This window comes from Lytechinus variegatus, chromosome 4 (genome assembly GCF_018143015.1).
Source record: "Lytechinus variegatus isolate NC3 chromosome 4, Lvar_3.0, whole genome shotgun sequence".
NCBI lineage: Eukaryota > Metazoa > Echinodermata > Echinoidea > Temnopleuroida > Toxopneustidae > Lytechinus > Lytechinus variegatus.
In genome coordinates, this window is record NC_054743.1 from 7,329,722 (window position 1) to 7,349,324 (window position 19,603).

At 34.0% G+C, this 19,603-nt stretch overlaps 1 protein-coding gene across 1 annotated transcript in view; it reads right to left on the minus strand.

The window, feature by feature from the left end:
- Window positions 1-16,130: 16,130 nt before the first annotated feature.
- Window positions 16,131-19,603, minus strand: part of LOC121413284 (chloride intracellular channel protein 2-like) — a 28,444-nt gene continuing 24,971 nt past the window's right edge. Inside the window, exon 5 of the mRNA XM_041606052.1 lies at window positions 16,131-19,348. Coding sequence (XP_041461986.1) covers window positions 19,184-19,348 — 165 coding nt within the window. The 3' untranslated portion in view covers window positions 16,131-19,183. The remainder of the gene's footprint in view (window positions 19,349-19,603) is intronic.

The following is a 19,603-nucleotide window of genomic DNA, read 5'->3' on the forward strand; positions in this document are numbered from 1 at the left end:
CATTGAAAATATACATTGATATTATTATTTGTTTGGCATCACCTGTGCCTGGGAGGCGAAAAGCGAACCGAATCACTATGACCTGCAGGTCTCTCCTCCTGATATAGCTGATTGGGGGAGTGCGGGTGTACCACTACACCGGGGTTTCCCCCTACACTTATACGAATAGTGCAGTGGGTTCTTAACGTGCAAAGTTTGTGACTCTCCTCTACACGGGGCCTCAATTTAACATCCTATCCGAGGGACAGAGGCTTTTCCATTGTAACATAGCCTGCATCCATGAAACATGGGAGAGACGTTTACACACAACGCATTGGCTTCAGTCAACCGGGGTGGACTCAAGCCCATGATCTTTGGTTCATCGGGCAGACGTGTTACCAACTGAGCCAACAACGCTCTATTAGTGTTACCACATTAGTAATTGTTTAGGTTGGTAAATAGTTTGCCATCCAGAGTAGTATGAATATGGCTATGACGATGTTGATAGAGGGTACTGTATATGACTAACTAGTGCCTTAATTCTCTATCACTTGTGAAGGTTGAAATGCAATCTAGGATTACTACAACAATATGTGACCTGACACCCAAAACCAACAATAAGTCGACCAAAATGATTATTGAGATTTTTATTGAGCTTGAAAATTCACTTCCTAAGCTTTAAAATGATATATAATACATGTATGTTAAAATTGACTAACAATAACCATTACAAGTACTTGATTGAATGCAGAGGAAATTCAGCAAGTGCGTAAAATATAAGGAGAAAACAAGGTTTTGAAGTTTGGGGTGCACTCAAGCATGAGATGTGCATACTGTGTAATCTCAGTGAAACTTACAAGCAGTCCGAAAAATAGTGTCCAATAAACTTTTGTATCTTTTTTTTATTCAACTTCATGACTTCAAATTTTCACAGTATGAAGAAGAAGTATTGTTCTTTCAGATGAGCTATTATTCTATTTTTTGGTTTTGGAGACTAAATTACTATTTTGGCTTTTTACAGAGAACCTTTAATACCTGGTGACTTATTGGTGGTTTGGGGGTGGTGTAGGTCACATATGTTCAGGTCACAGGAACTTAAATTTGCTTCTGAATTTACACTGTCATGGGAAGATTTTATTTTATTATGTTGAATGCGATGTACCTGATATTTTCTTGCCATTATCATGTCCCTTATAAACCAGCAATGACAGCATGGTGTTTAACATGATTTCTTAATATGATGAAGATGTTTATTTTGATATTATTCTATGAAATGGGTTGACTGTAGAATATGTAGGCTTGGAGAATGTCATCATGAAAGTTATTTTTGTATTGATTCTTTTTTTTTGTATAACTCTGTTATGCTTTGATATTATCATATTAAGGATGACGTGGCAAGTTTAGGGTTTAAACCTTTATTGTATTTTAGATTTATTAGCATTAATTAGTTTACATTGAAGTGGAAATTTTCAAAAGATGCTTTCAAAATCAAAAAATAAAATCCCAAACAGAAATGTTCATGAAGTTCTCTCTTCAGATTGGGCAAATCCACTAATTGTTGGCTACTATTCTGGTTTAGTACTACATTATGTCCTAAAATTGTTATAATGTGGGTGTTACAAATTGTTAAAGTGGATGTATTTTGCCATTTTTCATGAATACTAGTTTCTTCACTTTTCTGTCCAGAATTATAAGTTAACGACATATTTTTTCTGGGTTTTTTTCTCATACATGATATGGATTTGAAATTTCAGGGTATAATCTTTGGTTGTATTTTGTAATATGCAATCACTAGATTTGAAAGTTTGCTGTTAAGTGGGTTTTCATGGCCTCAAATTAAAGTAAAATCAAATAATCACAAAGAATCAATATAACAGAAAACAAAATTAAAGTGTCAATACACTTAACTAACTTTGGTTCTTGTATATTAGATGTTACTATAAATTTGTAAACCTTTAAAGCTTTAGACAGGTGTTAATGCTTAGCTAGCTGAACTGCCCTAGAACTTAATATATTTGAGGATGTGGTATTACATACTCTGTAACTTTTACTAGAAAACATGAACTATATTTTTCATCTTTCTTTGCTGACTCATATACATTTATTTACTTTCATTCTTAATAGGTTAAAAAAAAATCACCAACTGTTTATCCTTTATTCCTTCATTATGGGTCATGTGCAATTCATATATTACATTCAGGCTTGCAAACAAACTCCAACACATTTATCGATTGCTTATTTGCTAATATGGTAAACCTAAAATTCCACCTCTTTTATTGTCTCTAAATATTTTGTTTGATTCAAAATTACATTTTTGTTTCAGTCATTCTACTTAGGTTAGTGCATTTCTTTCTTAAAGGTCAAGTCCACTTCAGAAAAATGTTGATTTGAATCAATAGAGAAAAATCAGACAAGCACAATGCTGAAAATTTCATCAAAATCTGATGTAAAATAAGAAAGTTATGACATTTCAAAGTTTCGCTTATTTTTAACAAAATAGTTATATGAACGAGCCAGTTACATCCAAATGAGAGAGTCGATGATGTCACTCACTATTTCTTTTGTTTTTTATTGTTTGAATTATACAATATTTCAATTTTTACGAATTTGACGATTAGGACCTCCTTGCCCGAAGCACAAAATGTTAAAATAATGGAATTCCACGTGTTCAGGGAGGAATGAAACTTCATTTCACATGACAATGACGAGAAAATAAAAATATTTCATATAATAAAATACAAAAGAAATAGTGAGTGAGTGATGTCATCAGTTCCTCATTTGCATACCGACCGAGATGTGCATATAACTGTTTTGTGAAATGAAGCAAAACTTTAAAATGCCATAACTTATTTTACATCCGATTTTGATGAAATTTTCAGTGTTATGTTTGTTGAATTTTTCTCTTTTTATTCAAATCAAGTTTTTGTTGGGTAGACATTTCTTTAATAACATGAAAAAGGATTCAAAGAACTTGGTCACAATTATTATTTTCACTTCCCCACCATAGAATTTTCCATTTAAAGAGAAATTCCAGTAGTTGCAGTAAACACTGATTTCATGAGAAAGTCTGTAAAACAAGGCTTAATTGTCAGTATATCATCGAGGATCTAGATCTGGTACAGTTACATAAACTGAACTTTGTGAAATCTTGAAATCTACGCTGAAAAATATTCACACTGAAGATCACCAACAGAGATAAGCGCATATGGGACAGTGTATTATTATTGCTTTGAATGTCGTGCCCGATGCTTGACCCGAATCCTGTGCTTATTTGCTAATTTCTCAGCAATTACACTATTTCTTCCAGAATCCTTTGGTACATATTCTTTATTTACACAAACATACACTTTGGTGGTCATTTCATTGGATTCTGTACGAACTCATTTTCATATCGTTACCAAAACTGGCATTTACCTTTAATAGGATTGTCCATATTGATGAGATTAATCTCTCATAATACGGGAACCATATGACATAGAAATGATTGATGTTTATTGTCATTATCTTTATCACCTTGTGAGAGAATGATGATAAATGGGGAAATAAAATCTATTATATATGATGAGCCCTTAGATTTAATAGTTTCATAATGCATTCAGTAATTAAGCATGTGGTCATGGTTATAATTCCAATCTCATTAATGTCCTTTGTTTGATCTATACAGTATGATGGGAGTTTGTTTCCTCATTGATAAGTATTTAGTCAATGATGTGCCATAGACATAGTATTGTGTGTGTGTGTGCGTGTGGGTGGGTGTGTGGGATCATTCTAACCTTCTTTCACATTAAGCCTGGACATCATAATGGTGCTGTTTTTTCATTTTGTGTTTTCTCTTTGACTCTGTCTTCCATTGACATGAATGAGCCCATTTCTTGAAAATGTTGCAAAATCATATTTCTTGCAAACACCTTTTAATATGATATTCGTGAACCTTAGACCTTTGATTCTAAGAAATATATCATACAGCTTTGTCCCATGACATTGATTACTCTCAATCTTAAAATTTATTTTTCACGATATGATTTATCATTAAGATGGATTATATTTCGTATATAAACACAGTGGATACAAAACATAACTGCCCTACATCACATGATATAGTTTTGACCAATCAGTCATAAGAATCGTAATGTGCCCTTTACGTAATTCTTGAAACATGATTTTTCATCATTGTTGTTAATTATGATATTATTTGTAGCATAAAGAGATTCAATCAGACTTAGAATCAGTGTTAGTTATGTAATACATGAAACGTATGATTGATGTTTATGAAATTGATTGCATCTGTCGAATGTGAAGAATTACATTCAATTGTGTAATCGATAACAACTCCTTATGCGTGTTAGGATGGACTTTCTATATGAATTAAGACAGATGCAAACAATCTTAATGGTGATTGTTAACATGATTTGTCATGAGCATTTACGGTATATGTTTATCATAAGCCGATAGTACCTTTTATGTCACAAAGAATTGGCATTGCAATTTCATGTATTAAAAAAATGCAAACAAATTGGACATAAAGTTCACTGGTATTATCATGTCTAATGAGAATCACAAATGGTGCTGGTATGTCAGCTTCTTCCTTCTATTGATTTTTCAATTTTGTTTTGATGATTACTGGGAAATGGCCAGTGGTTTGTTCTATTTATAAACTCTAGGAGGATGAACGAATATATATGGCAGGTTAATATGATTATATGTACCTCTGAGAATGTAATGAATTATCATCTGTGATGGATTCTATCAAGACCCTAGCCTGGAGGATAGAATTACAAACAAATGTGATTTGCAAACCTCCTTTCCATTCCTAATCCAAATTCCTCATTTGCTTCTGGCATTTGCTATCCCTCCTTCATTGAATTAGGGTAGAATATGGGTGCAGGCATTTAGCAGTAGTATCAGTTCATTTGAAATAAAAACCCTGGCAGTTGATGATAGGTTGAGCGATTTTGATTGGTAGTCATTGATAACCATGTATGCCTGCAACAAGGATTTTGATTTGATATTGTGATTTTATTATTGTTTGCAGGTCTCTGTTGTCTTGTAGGGATATATATATCAGAAATATTGGCCATGCTTTTGAAGTTGTATTGCATGAGCTAAATATGAGTGAAATATAGCATTATTTTATGAGAGTGATATATTAATATACATTTGAATGAAGGTCATTCAATGTGATTATAAACAACATATTTATCATGTGATGGGTATTATGAAATAAACTATGACTCTCGAGATGATCTGGATATACATGTAAGCTATCTTTCTAAAAATGAAGCTGGAGAGATTGTTAATTTACAGAAAGAAGACATTTATGCCCAAATCATAGCCCTTCAAATAATTTCAACCGTATGTGGACAGCGTCCTCTCACAGATTGTACTCTCATTAATCATTTTCTAATGAAAGTGTGAAGTGCCATTTTGTCAACAGCTGAAATTCAAATATTCTTATGTGTTTCTAATCACTGTATTTTGCAGTTTATACTAATGATCCTCTAATGGACCAATGGCAAAAGCAGCCTGCCACAACTCGCAGGAGATCAACCTAGGTCAAGTCACATCATATTTACTTGACTTTACTCGAAATGAGAAATAAAACGGCAGTGTATATAGGCATACAAAGAGTAACAAAATCATATATATTTTTAATGTACATATAGACAGGGTCAAAATTTCATATTTCCATCAATTAAGAAGAATATGGTTCCTTATTTGAAACTCTCTTTTCTGAGTTGTCATATTGTCCTCTTTGGATTTATTGTTTCATGATACAAATTGCTTTTAACTGACAAACCATGAACACTTAATCTATAATTGCCAGACTCTTTGATGTGTGTATAATCTGGTTTTGTCTGTATTGAGTTCATTCATATATATTTTTTCTGGGGTAGAATGTTGGTATTTCATGTTTGTATCCAATAAATGTTCACAAGTTTTGTTAGATTTCCATTCATTTTATTGCCATGGTCACACTTTTACGATATGTGACCACCAACTGAACTGAACATGTATGGCTTCCATTTGTCATATTGTATCAGTGTGACAGGAACTCTCCTTCCAATACATTTGACCCATGCTGTTTTTTTTCTCCCAGTACTGTGTGTTAAGAAGGGATTTGTGTGAGAACAAACATGCATAGAATGAGACTGTATGCATAAATGCCTTACAGGTTTTGAATTCTATTAAAAGTACTCATTTACTTTTCCACATTTTATCCTCTTATTATGCAAGTGTTGTTTGTTGAAAGTCTTTGCATACAGTGTTGTTGTTATACCGAGGTTTTTTACCCGACTGCTAAGAAAGCATGAATGCCTGTGAGCAAGCAACCAGGGGACCAATGGCTTAAAGTCCTTTCCAAGAGACCTGGTAATGAGGATAAATGCCTTACCAAAGGGCACTAGCGCACCACTTGGGAATCGAACCTGGGTCACCGGAATCCAAATCCTCCGCTCTGTGATTGTAGATCATGAAGGATTATGCTGAGTATATTGAATACAATTTATTTATACATATAATCTCATCATTTTTTTATAATTTTGTAAACAACACTTAAAGGAGAATGAAACCATTGCTGGAACAAGATAGCTTGTGTGAAAACAGAAAAATCAAAGAAACAGATCAACGAAAGTTTGAGAAAAATCGGACAAATAATGAGAAAGTTATGAGCATTTGAATATTGCGATCACTAATGCTATGGAGATAGCAAATTGGCAATCCGACAAAGATGTGTGATGTCACTTGTGTACAACTCTCCTCATTACTTTAGTATATATTTCACTTGAATTGCCTCTTTTATCACATCGATCCATAAATCATACTGTTCTTTCTACATGAGGGCATGTAATACACATTTTTAAAGAATACATCATGGATAAAGAGTTTGTATCATCATAAGAAAAAGCAAAAAGAGACATTTTGAGGGTATTTTATAGTCCATCAAAGGGAAAGTTGTTCATCAGTGACATCACACATCCTTGTCGCATTGCCAATGTGAGGATCTCCATAGCATTAGTGATTGCAATATTCAAATGCTCATAACTTTCTCACTATTTGTCCTATTTTTCTCAAACTTTCTTTATTCTTATTCTTTGATTTTTCTGTTTCTACACAAGCCTATTAGTCCAGGATAGGCTCCATAGAAAATTGACCAAACCTTGTTTTTTTATATATACAATATTTTTTTATGGTTTCTTGTCAATTCGAGGGTGCTGATTACGAATCTGAATGATGCCACTCGTATAACCTTGAGCATTTTCCGCAAATTGGCAAAATCCAATATGGCCGCCAAAATATGCAAATTACCCATGAAACTCATAAAATTCTCGCACATTGGCTGTGAAATGCATGAAATTGTATGGCAGGAGTGAAATACAATCTTAGAAAATAATATTTTACCAAAAAATTATTTTCCTGATATTCAAAATGGCCGCCATAGGCCATCGTATACACTATCATGCACAATACGAATAGGTAAAACAAATTTTCACAAAAATGAGCACTAAACTGCAAAAATCGCAATATATGAACGAAGTAATATATGCAAATCACCATGACTAATGAGATATATTATTGATTATGTCAAATATGGGAACATTGCTACATTTTGATGTCAAAAATAGCCGCCACTGGAGCAAAGAGTATTAGGTACAATGGCAATGGCCGGGGCCAAAAAATGACAAGATTGAGCATTAAAATGCATATTATTAAGATAAACGAGTGGAATACTGACTAAAAGCATAATTATAAATATGTCATTTATGTGATAAATGCTGTATTTTGAAATTCAAAATGGCCGCCATAGCCCCCATATTCATCATGTACAATGCGAATTGAGAAACTTATTTTCACACGAGTAAGAAACATGAGATGCATGTAATTGTGATCTATAAGTAAAATAATGTCTGACAACATGTTTTATAGCAAGACGATTTTGTTTTGTCATGCATGAGATGAATACTGTGTTATGAAATTCAAAATGGCCCCTATAGGCCCTAACAGTATTATCTACAATATGAATAGGGACATATAATTTTGTAAGAATTTGGATTTGTTGTATGAGTAAAATGTTATTTGAATTTTTTTTAATCATAGCATTTCTTCTTCCATATAGGTGATAAATACTGTATTTTGACATTCAAAATAACATCTACAAGCCCTAACTAAATTATGTAACATGCGAACGGGGAAACTAATTTTCACAAGAGTGAGAATCATAAAATGCATATAACCATGATAACTGTGATGTACGAGTAAAGATATTGTCTTAAACATTATTTCTAACTAAATACATCACATATTGGTCGTGGGCATGGTGGAGGTAATAAATGCTGTACTTTGAAATCCAAAATGGCTGCCATAGGTCCTAAAAGTATTGTGTACATTGTAACATGGGACGTATGATTTTGACAGAATTTGGCTTTTCTTGACTCGAAATATTGCATATAATTGTGAATTGTGATGTAAGGGTGAATTATTGTCTAAAACCATGGTTTCTAACGAGATATATCATAATGTTGTATAATTAAGGTGATAAATGCTGCATTTTTAAATCGAAAATGGCCACCATAGGCACTTATCGTATAATATACAATTTGGATGGAGACAAATAATGTTCACAAAAAGAGCATAAGCAGTCATTTTGAATGTTGAAATACAGTATTTATCACCTAAATTACATAAGATATGATATATTTTGTTCTAAATCATGTTTTCAGACAACATTCCACTAATACATCACCATTTGACCAAGCAAAGCCAAATTCTGTTGAAATGATTGTTCCCATTCATATTGTGCATAATACCGTAAGGGACTGTAGCGGCCATTTTGACTTTAAAATAACCGTATTTATCACCTAAATGGCAGAATAAATGATATATCTTAATAGAAATTATGCTTTCAGACAATATTTTACTCATAGATCACTATTACGTGCATTTATGGTGCTCACTCCTGTGAATATTGGTTTCCCACTTTGCATTATACATAATACAGTTAATGTCGATGGCGGCCATTTTGAAAGTCGAAATACAGTATTTAACACAAACTTGAAACCTGAATGATATATTTCGTTAGAAAATGCGTTTTTAGACAGTATTCAATTAATTTATCACATATATATGCATTTTAGCGCTCACTCTTGTGATTTCTTTTCTCCCATTTCTCATTGTGCATAATACTTTAGGGCCTTTGTCAGCCATTTTGAATATCAAAAACACAACCACATACATCGCATATTGATAATATATTTCGTTAATAATTAGGTTTATAGTCAGTATTCCACCTGTTTAATCTTCATAATAAGCATTTTAGTGATCACTCTTGTGATTTTTTTGGCCCCCATTGCCATTGTACTCAATACTGTTTGGGCTAGTGGCGCCTATTTTTGATATCGAAATACAGCAATGTTCCCATATTTGACATAATAAATAATATATCTCATTAGTAATGATGATTTGCATATATTACTTCGTTCATATATCGCGATTTTAGCAGTTTAGTGCTCATTTTTGTGAAAATTAGTTTTACCTATTCGTATTGTACATGATAGTGTATACAATGGCCTATGGCGGCCATTTTGAATATCAGGAAAATAAATTTTTGGTAAAAAATTATTTTTCAAGATTTTATTTCACTCCTGCCATACAATCTCATGCATTTCACAGCCAATGTGCGGAGAATTTTATGAGTTTCATGGGTAATTTGCATATTTTGGCGGCCATATTGGATTTTGCCAATTTGCGGAAAATGCTCAAGGTTATACGAGTGGCATCATTCAGATTCGTAATCAGCACCCTCGAATTGACAAGAAACCATAAAAAAATATTGTATATATAAAAAGACAAGGTTATGCCTCTTCTATCCTGGACTATATTTGTTCCAAAGGTTTCATTCCCCTTTAATTTTTTTAGATAAATTACAGGGAAACTGAGTATATAGCCAGGAAATAGAAATGATTATCATGACACAGGAAAGGTTTAGATGAGAAGAGAGAGAGCAGAGAGCATATGAGGGAGATCAGAGAGTCACATTAAAGAAATTGATGAGAAGGGTCATGTTGGGGGGGTGGGGGTTAGAATCAGAGACATATGGTGCCTTGAACATGACTTGAGGATGATTGAAAGAAAGTGAAGGAAAATGGGTGAAAGAGAATGTCAATGATTTTTGCATGTACAGGTAAAGATGACTTAATTCCCAGTTTTTCCTCCATGAAAAATATGGGATTTAAACAATTACACTATCCTGAAGAATCTATTAGTTCGCATCTTCATTCTTTTTTCTTTTTCCACTTTTTGTGGAGTCCGTTTTCATTACTTACATTGTACAAAGATTATAAGAGACCCCCCCCCCCTTTCCCCATTCTGTAACTCTGATCTGGGGCCCGTTGCAAAAAGAGTTGCGTTTAAATGCAAGTCAAAAAATCAATTGCAAGACAAAAATGCGCGCTGTTGATTGGTTGAAAATCAAGTTGCGCATGATTTTTGGAGTTGCAATTGATTGCAACTCTTTCTGCAACGGCCCCTGATGTGCACATCTAGTAATCTACCAGCCAGTCAGACTGGTCTATTTATAACTATGGCTCCTTGGCAGCTAGACAATAGAGACCATTTATATCAGAGACAAGTATATCACATTGCTTGACCTCTAATGGATCTCATATGTCACCAATGCACTGATACACAAGTTCATGGGAGTAATCAATCCATATATTTAGCTCTCTTACTCATGGGGGAAAGACAGATCAGGACCTATGTAGGATACTATTATTCGCCCCTCTTTATATCCACTTTCTGAGAGTGAAATATGGTTAGTTATGAAAATAGGGGGGTTGGGTATTTGACTTGCAGAATCCCTTTCATTTTTTTCTAGTGTCAATTTCACATTTGGGGAATTCATTAAGCTGGAAATTCTCAATTCAATGTTTAGTTTTCTGCACTATCAGGAGAAGATGTGGATCTAGTAGTTCAGGACAGAATTATCTGAACAAATTCAAATATGGCTCTAATTTGGACTTTTGGTATTTTTTGCAGAAAGAGGTTAGTAGAAGAACAACTTTATGTAACTGTATGATTATCCCACCCATGTTTTTAGATTAATATAATGACGGTTTTTCACCACCAAGTTCAACTGAAAAGATTGGATATAGAAGTCAGTTAACAACACACATCATAATGTTGCATAGAGACTAGTTTGGAGAGACGGCTCTCCTTTCCCCTGTTATAAATGCAGTTTAACTTCAAGTTTGTATTCATAGGGATATTCTTAAAGGGTTTTGTTGACTATATCTCTTTTATAGAGTGAATATGTAAACATTTATTCCAATTGGTGGGGGTGAATTCAGAGTTTACTGTTTGTAGGCCAGGAAGATTGTGACCTTCTGAAAACAAGATTTGTTGACATGGGGTTTTAAACAGAGAGGTCAAGTACTATATTGATAGCAATGTACAGATATATTACTGCATTGACTATGAATGGAGAAGAGAAAGGCCGTGGATACATTTTGGAATTTATACACTAAAGTAACGGTATAGGGATTAATTTTGTACATTTAGAAAAAAAACTTACATGACAACGGTTGGTTAATCTTTCAGTTCCAGCATTACAAATAAATCAGTTTTTAACCTTTTGTCCCATTGAATCCCCATATACATTTCTATACCTCTCTTCTATAGAATTCCATCATCTATATTGCTATCTCCTTTCCTATTTCCATTTTCTCAGTGCCAGTTTGTTCCAACAAACCTCAATTTTCCATTTTTTCCATTTGATATTTCTTTTTGCTATCCCACTTTCATTATTTCCCATTGATAATAATCTCCTTAACTGACAAGTAAGCTCCTAGCCCCTTTTAACTTCATAGGTTTCAGTATTAGACAAGTATGTGGGGTGGAAGTTAGATAGGATTAATTACAATAGAGAGGTATATGGATGGATGGCTGGTTGGCAGGATGGATTAATGAATGAATGAATGAACAAATAAAGAAAGAGATATAAAGATAGATGGATAGAAAGATAGATATATAGATGGATGGATGGATAGATAGATCAATAGATTAGATAGATAGATAGACAGATAGATAGACAGATAGATAGATAGATATATAAACAGATAGATATAAAAAGAAAGATAGATAGATTAGATATAGATAAATAGATAGATAAGAAAGGAAAGATGACAATAGACAGAGAATAAAGGTGAAAATGAAACAGATAAAGAGCTGTAGATGCATGAACATGGTTAGGCATGCAAATAGTGATCAATATAGATGAATATTATAGAGATGAATATATATAGTGGTAAATAGATCATGTAGATAAGGTTAGCTGTATATCAATAGGCATTGCAATGCAGTTATTGGATTAACTGGTTTATAGTAAACAACACTTGCAACCATTCATCATCATAAACTCTTCAGCAGAATTATAACATAATGCACTGGCTGCCATCCCGCGCTCTCGGTTTCAGTTCAATCATTCTTTTTTTTCTTTTCTTTTGTTTTCTCCCTCTCACCGACACTTTCACAATTGTGCCCCCTAAATTCTCCCGACCCTATCCCTCCCTCCCCTCGATCGATCCTCCCTCTCTGTCTCTCTCTCCCTCTTTCTCTTCCCCCTCCCATCCTTCCTTCCGCATCTCTTTTTACCTCCCCCTCCCCAGCTGTCTCTCCTCCCCGTCTCTCCCCTCCGGCCCCCTCTCTCCCTCCCCCTGTCTCTTCCCCCCTCTCTCTTCCCCTCCCATCCTTCCTTCCGCATCTCTTTTTACCCCCCTTCCCTGTCTCTCCCCTCCGGCCCCCTCTCTCCCTCCCCCTGTCTCTTCCCCCCTCTCTCTTCCCCTCCCATCCTTCCTTCCGCATCTCTTTTTACCCCCCTTCCCTGTCTCTCCCCTCCCCCTCTCTCCCTCCCCCTGTCTCTCCCCTCCTCCCTCCCCCTGTATCTCCTTCCTTGTCTCTCCCCCCCTCTCTCTCTTCCCCTCCCATCCTTCCTTCCACATCTCTTTTTACCCCCCCCCCTCCCCTGTCTCTTTCCTCCCCATCTCTCCCCCCCCCCCGTCTCTCCACTCCCCCTCCTCCCTCCCCCTATCTCTCCTTCCTTGTCTCTCCCCTCCCCCTCTCTCTCCCTAGCTCCCCCTTTTTCTCCCCTCCCCTCTCATTCTACATCCATCCGTATTTCTTTCATCTCCAGCAGTCACACCTATAGGGACCCATAACACAAAGCTTAGCAATCATCGTATAACATCTTTTTACGATTGATTCCATTGACTACAATGTACAATCAATCACGAATATTAAGCATACAATTAATCTCTGACGTTTGTGTTACAGGACCCAGGAGATCACACTGCCCTCTTCTCATCTTTCCAAACCTGTAGCAATCTTGATTGATCTGCACACCTTTCACCTTCTTATTCCAGATGAGATCTGCTCCATGATGAATGAAAGTGATACATGGGTGTTGGTCTCATAAATGCTTTGGTAGCTAGCCAACAGTCACACCCTCCAGCATCCCATTCGACCCCATTAACGTTCATACCTAGTCACCTATGACATTAGACCCTGTTCTAATTCCCACCTAGTAACCGACCAACATCAGTCCCCATTCACATTAACACCTAGCTCACCTACCCAGTTCACATTATGAGAAATATTCATGATTTAGAAAAGTTTAAGACTTTCCTAAAAAAGTATCTGTTAAACTTCTAATGAATTCAGTGCCCAACACTCTTTACTTACTTTCTAATTGTTTTCCTTAATTTCATCTAAGTGCATAGGGACATGCGTTGCTATGTAATATGCACTATAAAAGAACTGAATATTATTATCATTAACATTTCAGTCACCTACTCTCTTTCCTCTCTCTTACTCTTCTTTACCCTCTCTCTCCCTGGCCTCTATATATTTCCCTCCCACCCCCTTCCACTCCACCCCCCTGGGGTAGAGCTAGGTCTATAGTTTTAAAGAAGCACAATTTTCCATCAACTCTTATATGAAAAACCACATTGGGATGCCTGATTTTCTTGTTTCCCAATGGCCCCTGATAAAATTTTGGCAAAATCTATATCCCACATAACCCATGTCAGTCTAAATTTCTATTATCAAAATGATTAAAAATCCAATTCAAAATATCTCTCTGCATTCAAGTTATTTACCAATAAAATTTGAAGCCACATAAATGGGGATATTCATAAACGGTATGTTATAAAGAGAAGACAGCAAATAAAGACACCACACAGATGAGATAGGGTTACATGGTATAATGGCATTGTATTGATGATGATTCTCAACAGACTAACATAGATTATTAGAGAGCGATACCAGCCAAAGCAAAAGATAAGCAAGTAAAAAGATACAATGATTAAACACCAAGGATATTTCAATAATGGAAATCATACAAGAAAGGACAATTTTAATGTTTATTACTGAAAAATAAAAGAAAAATAACAAAATACATACTATGTAGTATACAGAAGCAGAAAATATGCAATTACATGTAATGTATGGTAATTTCAAAGCACATCTTATGATATTTAAATAGTAAAAATTAAATACCAAACTCCCAAGTCTAATTGATTATTGGTAATATGGTTAACATTTTTGAAGGGATTATCAACATTCCTTTGCTTTTAATATCCAAAAATATATTTGTAGTGTAAAACCACAGGATTATTTATCTCTTCAATTTCCTGTTTAAATATCATTCTTTTCTTCTCTTTCCCAAGTGAAGCAAATTAAGTAGTTTTCTTGAATGAATCAAACTGAGTACAATTTCTTTTAAAAAAAAATACATTTTTTGCCACAAATGATTTCAATGCATGTATAACACATCATTTCATACTCAAGACAACCAATCAACAGCATTACAGATTGTATTTGGTTCCATATAGTACTCCTCATTTTAGTACAAGTTTAAGTACTGGATATATATGCAGGGAACAAGTTTACTCACGCCTGCCATTTTATCTAAAATCTAAAAGAATGTCTAACTAAAAATATTCAGTGAGTAAATATGAGCCATAAAGACAAAAGATCTCTGTATACAAACGCCAAATTATGAAATCAATATTCTTTGCATGCCTCATTGGATTGTTGTTACATACAGAAATTAGGCTACAGATACAACTGACATACATCTTAAGGCTTTATATGGCTTTTACGAATGGAACTCGACTTCATACAGATAAAGCACAATGAACATTATAGGATTTCAAGATCAGAAGGTTTTCAGAAGCTTTGGGCTAACTGATTTCTAAGAGGAAGGGATTCTATAACTATATGTACCTAAATGAAAATAAAATGGTTTCTGTACATATAAATATTTGTCAAAAAACTAAGACCAAATATGATTTTATGAGAAGTAAACGCTGTTCTACTACACCTAGAAACTAATTATTGTTCACAATAAAGAAACCTACAGTGTACAGCTAGATGAGTTTCAATATTTGACTGCTTATAGAATAAATGAATAGAAAAATAACACCATTTCATCACAACAAGCCAAATCATAGGCATATAAATGTACATCATTATCTTTTAAACTTGCATGATCAAAGTGCAATATCTATTTACAAGATTTAATATCAACAAAACTTTACATGGTTACACAATCTAGAATGAATTCTGAGTTACTAATAGTATGAATAAATGGTTAATACGGTCATTTCAATGTATCACCTTCGTAAAGTCATTCGTTTTTCACTTTTTGGTGATGGTGGGAAAAAAAAATATCTAACAGAATTAGCATCAATCATTTTCAAAGAAATATCTTTTTACAGTGAATAGCAATGATAAAATAAAGATACAAGAGAGTAGCAAGTTATAATTATAAACAAATAAAGTCAAGTCCTTGAATTGTGCTCCCACAACAATTACCATTTAGTCTTAAATCCATTCTGTACCTATCTAGATTACAATACTGTAGAACTATGCATACAATCCAAGTTCATTGTAAAACAAATGAGTTGTTTTACCATAATGTATCACTTTTGACAAAGTTTTTCCAGTAAACAAAAATATCCAATAATTATAAATCTTTCTTCTTCTTTTTTCTTTTCTGTCCTTGCTGTTTTTCAAGAATATAGCATTCACAAATTCATTCAGGGCATCAGAAATAAATGACAGTTTGGGAAAATACGAGGTATTAACTTCTGTTTATGTTATTTTAGGAAGAATATCTGTTTTATAAAGACTTGTTATAACACATCCACATGGAATTTCCATTCAGTTGTTGAACATTATGTATACAATCTCCCAAATATTGTTTGATCAGAACATAATCATTCCATTGATATCTTGGATAAACATTGCAACATATCATTTATAAGTGCCTGAATCTTAATAGATGCAAAGTCTACAACATCATCATTAAATGCAGCTGAATTGAATGTTTATATTAAAAGTGTCTTAAAGGTTGGATACGTAGGACAGAGGAGACTTTAATACTGTATGAATAAAACAAAAATAGACACGGTGTGCTTCGCTGAACTTCACATTTCCAAAGATACCACCAGAGATTTATCATTTTTATGATATAATTGAGGTTTCCAAATGTCTTGATTATTCAATGTATATAATTCATTTTCTGATACATTCACATAATACAAATTTGATTATTTGTAACTATTCATTGTCATCACAAATATAAATGAGTAAAACATCTATCCAGGTAGAGTATGAGCTCATGTTTGAAATGACAATATCATGTTTTATATGCAGACATATTCATCAATATACTGATTATATCCAACAAAATCAATTTTCTCTAATTTTCATGAGTCAAAAACATTTTTTTCCAGTTATCCTGATTACATTTTATATCAATTATCAAATTTACTTTGAAGATCAATAAGTACAAGGGAAATAATTATGTAATTCCTCATTTTTCTTCAAATTGTTTTCTTCTTTTTTCCATGAACAATGTATTGTTATTTACTTGCTAAGGCTCAAACCACATGATTTTTTTTTAATACTAGAACATATAGATTTTAATTGATAAACAATTAGAACCATAAAAAAATAAGCATGTAAGTTGACTTTTATACATAAATGAGGAATATATGGAAAATAGAACACAAAGATTGATGGGCCTGACTTTCATCAATATGAATTTACATACAAATGTATACAATGTACATGCTCTTTCAAATACCCTTCGCTTTTAATGCAAACCACAAAAACCAAGGTAGTCACCTTGGAGAATAACTGGAAAATGATATCGTATTTTTCTCCTACCATCAAATTTAAGCTACATCTAAGATGACCGTTTGGGGAGAGGAAGAATTTAAAAAAAAAACTCACTCTGGGTGAAATGGCTGGATACGTTGTACATAAAGCTCGTATTCATGCTGTATGTAAATCTAAAATCACGGACTGCCATAAATGCATGATATAAATCAAATTCAGTATTAATTACAGACTGCTATTAACCAGTAAATTTGGCACCATCATTTTTTACATAATTATTATTTCTGTGATCTAAAATAGACCAGACATTAGTTCATTCTAACTAATCATTCACAGTGCAAGTTTTACAGGAATTTCTTCATGAAAAAACAGAGATAGTTGAATTTACTGGTCCAGTCAATTGATCAAGAATACATGTAAAGTTAAATCACTCAATGTCTTTGGCTCATGGCAGATATGAATCTTTGAAATTTTGAGTATTGCATATAGTTGAGGAAATTTCAAGCTGACAATACATGTAAATTGATATCAAGATATTCTTATCTTGTCTTGCAAAATGTAAACTATAGAAGGGGTTAATAATACGCAACTATTCAGTCCAAAGGTAATTGAAATGAAATCATCATCCTTGGTTATTATACATGGATGTTAAGGACAGATGTGTGAGGTGAAAAATACACAATAAAATGAAACAAAAATGGCTGCAAGCTAGAAATGTACATTATTTGATTTCCCCCTGCAATAACATTCCAATGGAAATCAATTAAAATGATTTTAAAAAAATGTAGCAAAATGAATACACAACAAAATCTGTCTCTTTATAATCTTTCATGAAATTGATTTATATGACCAAGAAGTAATAATGACAAAATGTTTAGGGGAAAATTTTAATCTCATTAACAAACGATCTAATTGTTATTTCTCCCATTTTCATACAATTGGGCAATTCAAATTTCCAGCAAATATTCCTTCTTGATTTTTGCTCTTTCAATTCTCTCGTTTTCTATTTCTATTATTTTTATTTGTATTCAATGACCTATCACTGTCGTGGCCCAGTGGATTAGTCTTCGGACTTTGAAACAGAGGGTCGTGGGTTCAAATCCCAGCCATGGCGTAATTTCCTTCAGCAAGGAATGCATCCACAGTGTGCTGCACTCGACCCAGGTGAGGTAAATGGGTACCGGCAGGAAGTTATTCCTCAAAAAGCTGTGTGCACCTGAATAGGTAGCCTAGCTTAGCCGGGTAATAATAACAGCAGGGCCCGCTGGGAGAACAGTTTTCGGAACTGAAGTGGCTACCCTGGGTAAATATACCTCTATTATTACTATTGTTATCTAAAACATTCATTTCATGAAGTACAAATATACAGTATATGTTTGATATGAGATATCAAGCTGTAGTTTTGACTGAGTAAAAATCAGTTGAGCACTGAAATGCAATGTTGCTTACTCACAATTCCATGCATTCAAGACCTATACCACCATTTCAATACATGATTTTAGCCATGATATATCACAATACAAGCACATGGTTTTCAAATGACAGAACCAATTATCATTCAATCAAATTATCAGTTTACTTTAATTGACGCTAGAACATCACGTGCAGAAAAATCCTGCTTGTCCATTTCTTGCAATGGACGATGGCTCTTTCAAAATAAATTCCCCATTCAAGATAAAAAAAAAATCTAAAAGTTTGGGGCTTAATTTGACAAATTGAGGAACATTGACATCAATAAAATACATATTTGAACTGAGGAATAACATATTGAATACCTGAAAAGTTGTATACATGATCATAATGATGGGTATTGTTTTCAAAAAGATTTATGGAACCAATCTACACAATGACATTAGATTGTTTTGGAGTGTCACATATTTTCCATCATCACATACTAGCTGTGCTCCAAGCTACGCTGTATATGAAATAGTTCCTTGCTATGGCAAATAGTTAAACATCATATAAGATACAATTCATGCCAAGTTGGTGGATCTTTCCTCTTCCCTAGCTTCTTCTCCGGCCTGGTTTAATGTCTTCCAGCCCCCGGCCGATGCTCTGATCTCATGACCACGGTACGGTAGGTGTTGTAGACTTCTCGGTCGTCGTACTTGACGATTTGGTAGATGGGCGTTTCCTTCCAGTTATCAAGATATCTCTGAACGGCTTCGAAACCCTCCATTACTTCATCAAACTGGATACAAAGACAAAAGTAACAGTACGTGAGTAAAGTCAGATCTTATTGGACTAGAATCTGCATGAAGAGAAATACAATGTATGTCCCCATACATTTTGAGGATTGTGTTCCATAGCATACAGCTTTCCTTGTCAATGAAACTTTAGAGACTATGGCCCGCATTCTCAAGTCTTGTATAACTTTAATAGACCATGGTCTAAAATTATGTGAATCCAAATATATATATGTTTTAAAAACACGTATGCTTCTTTT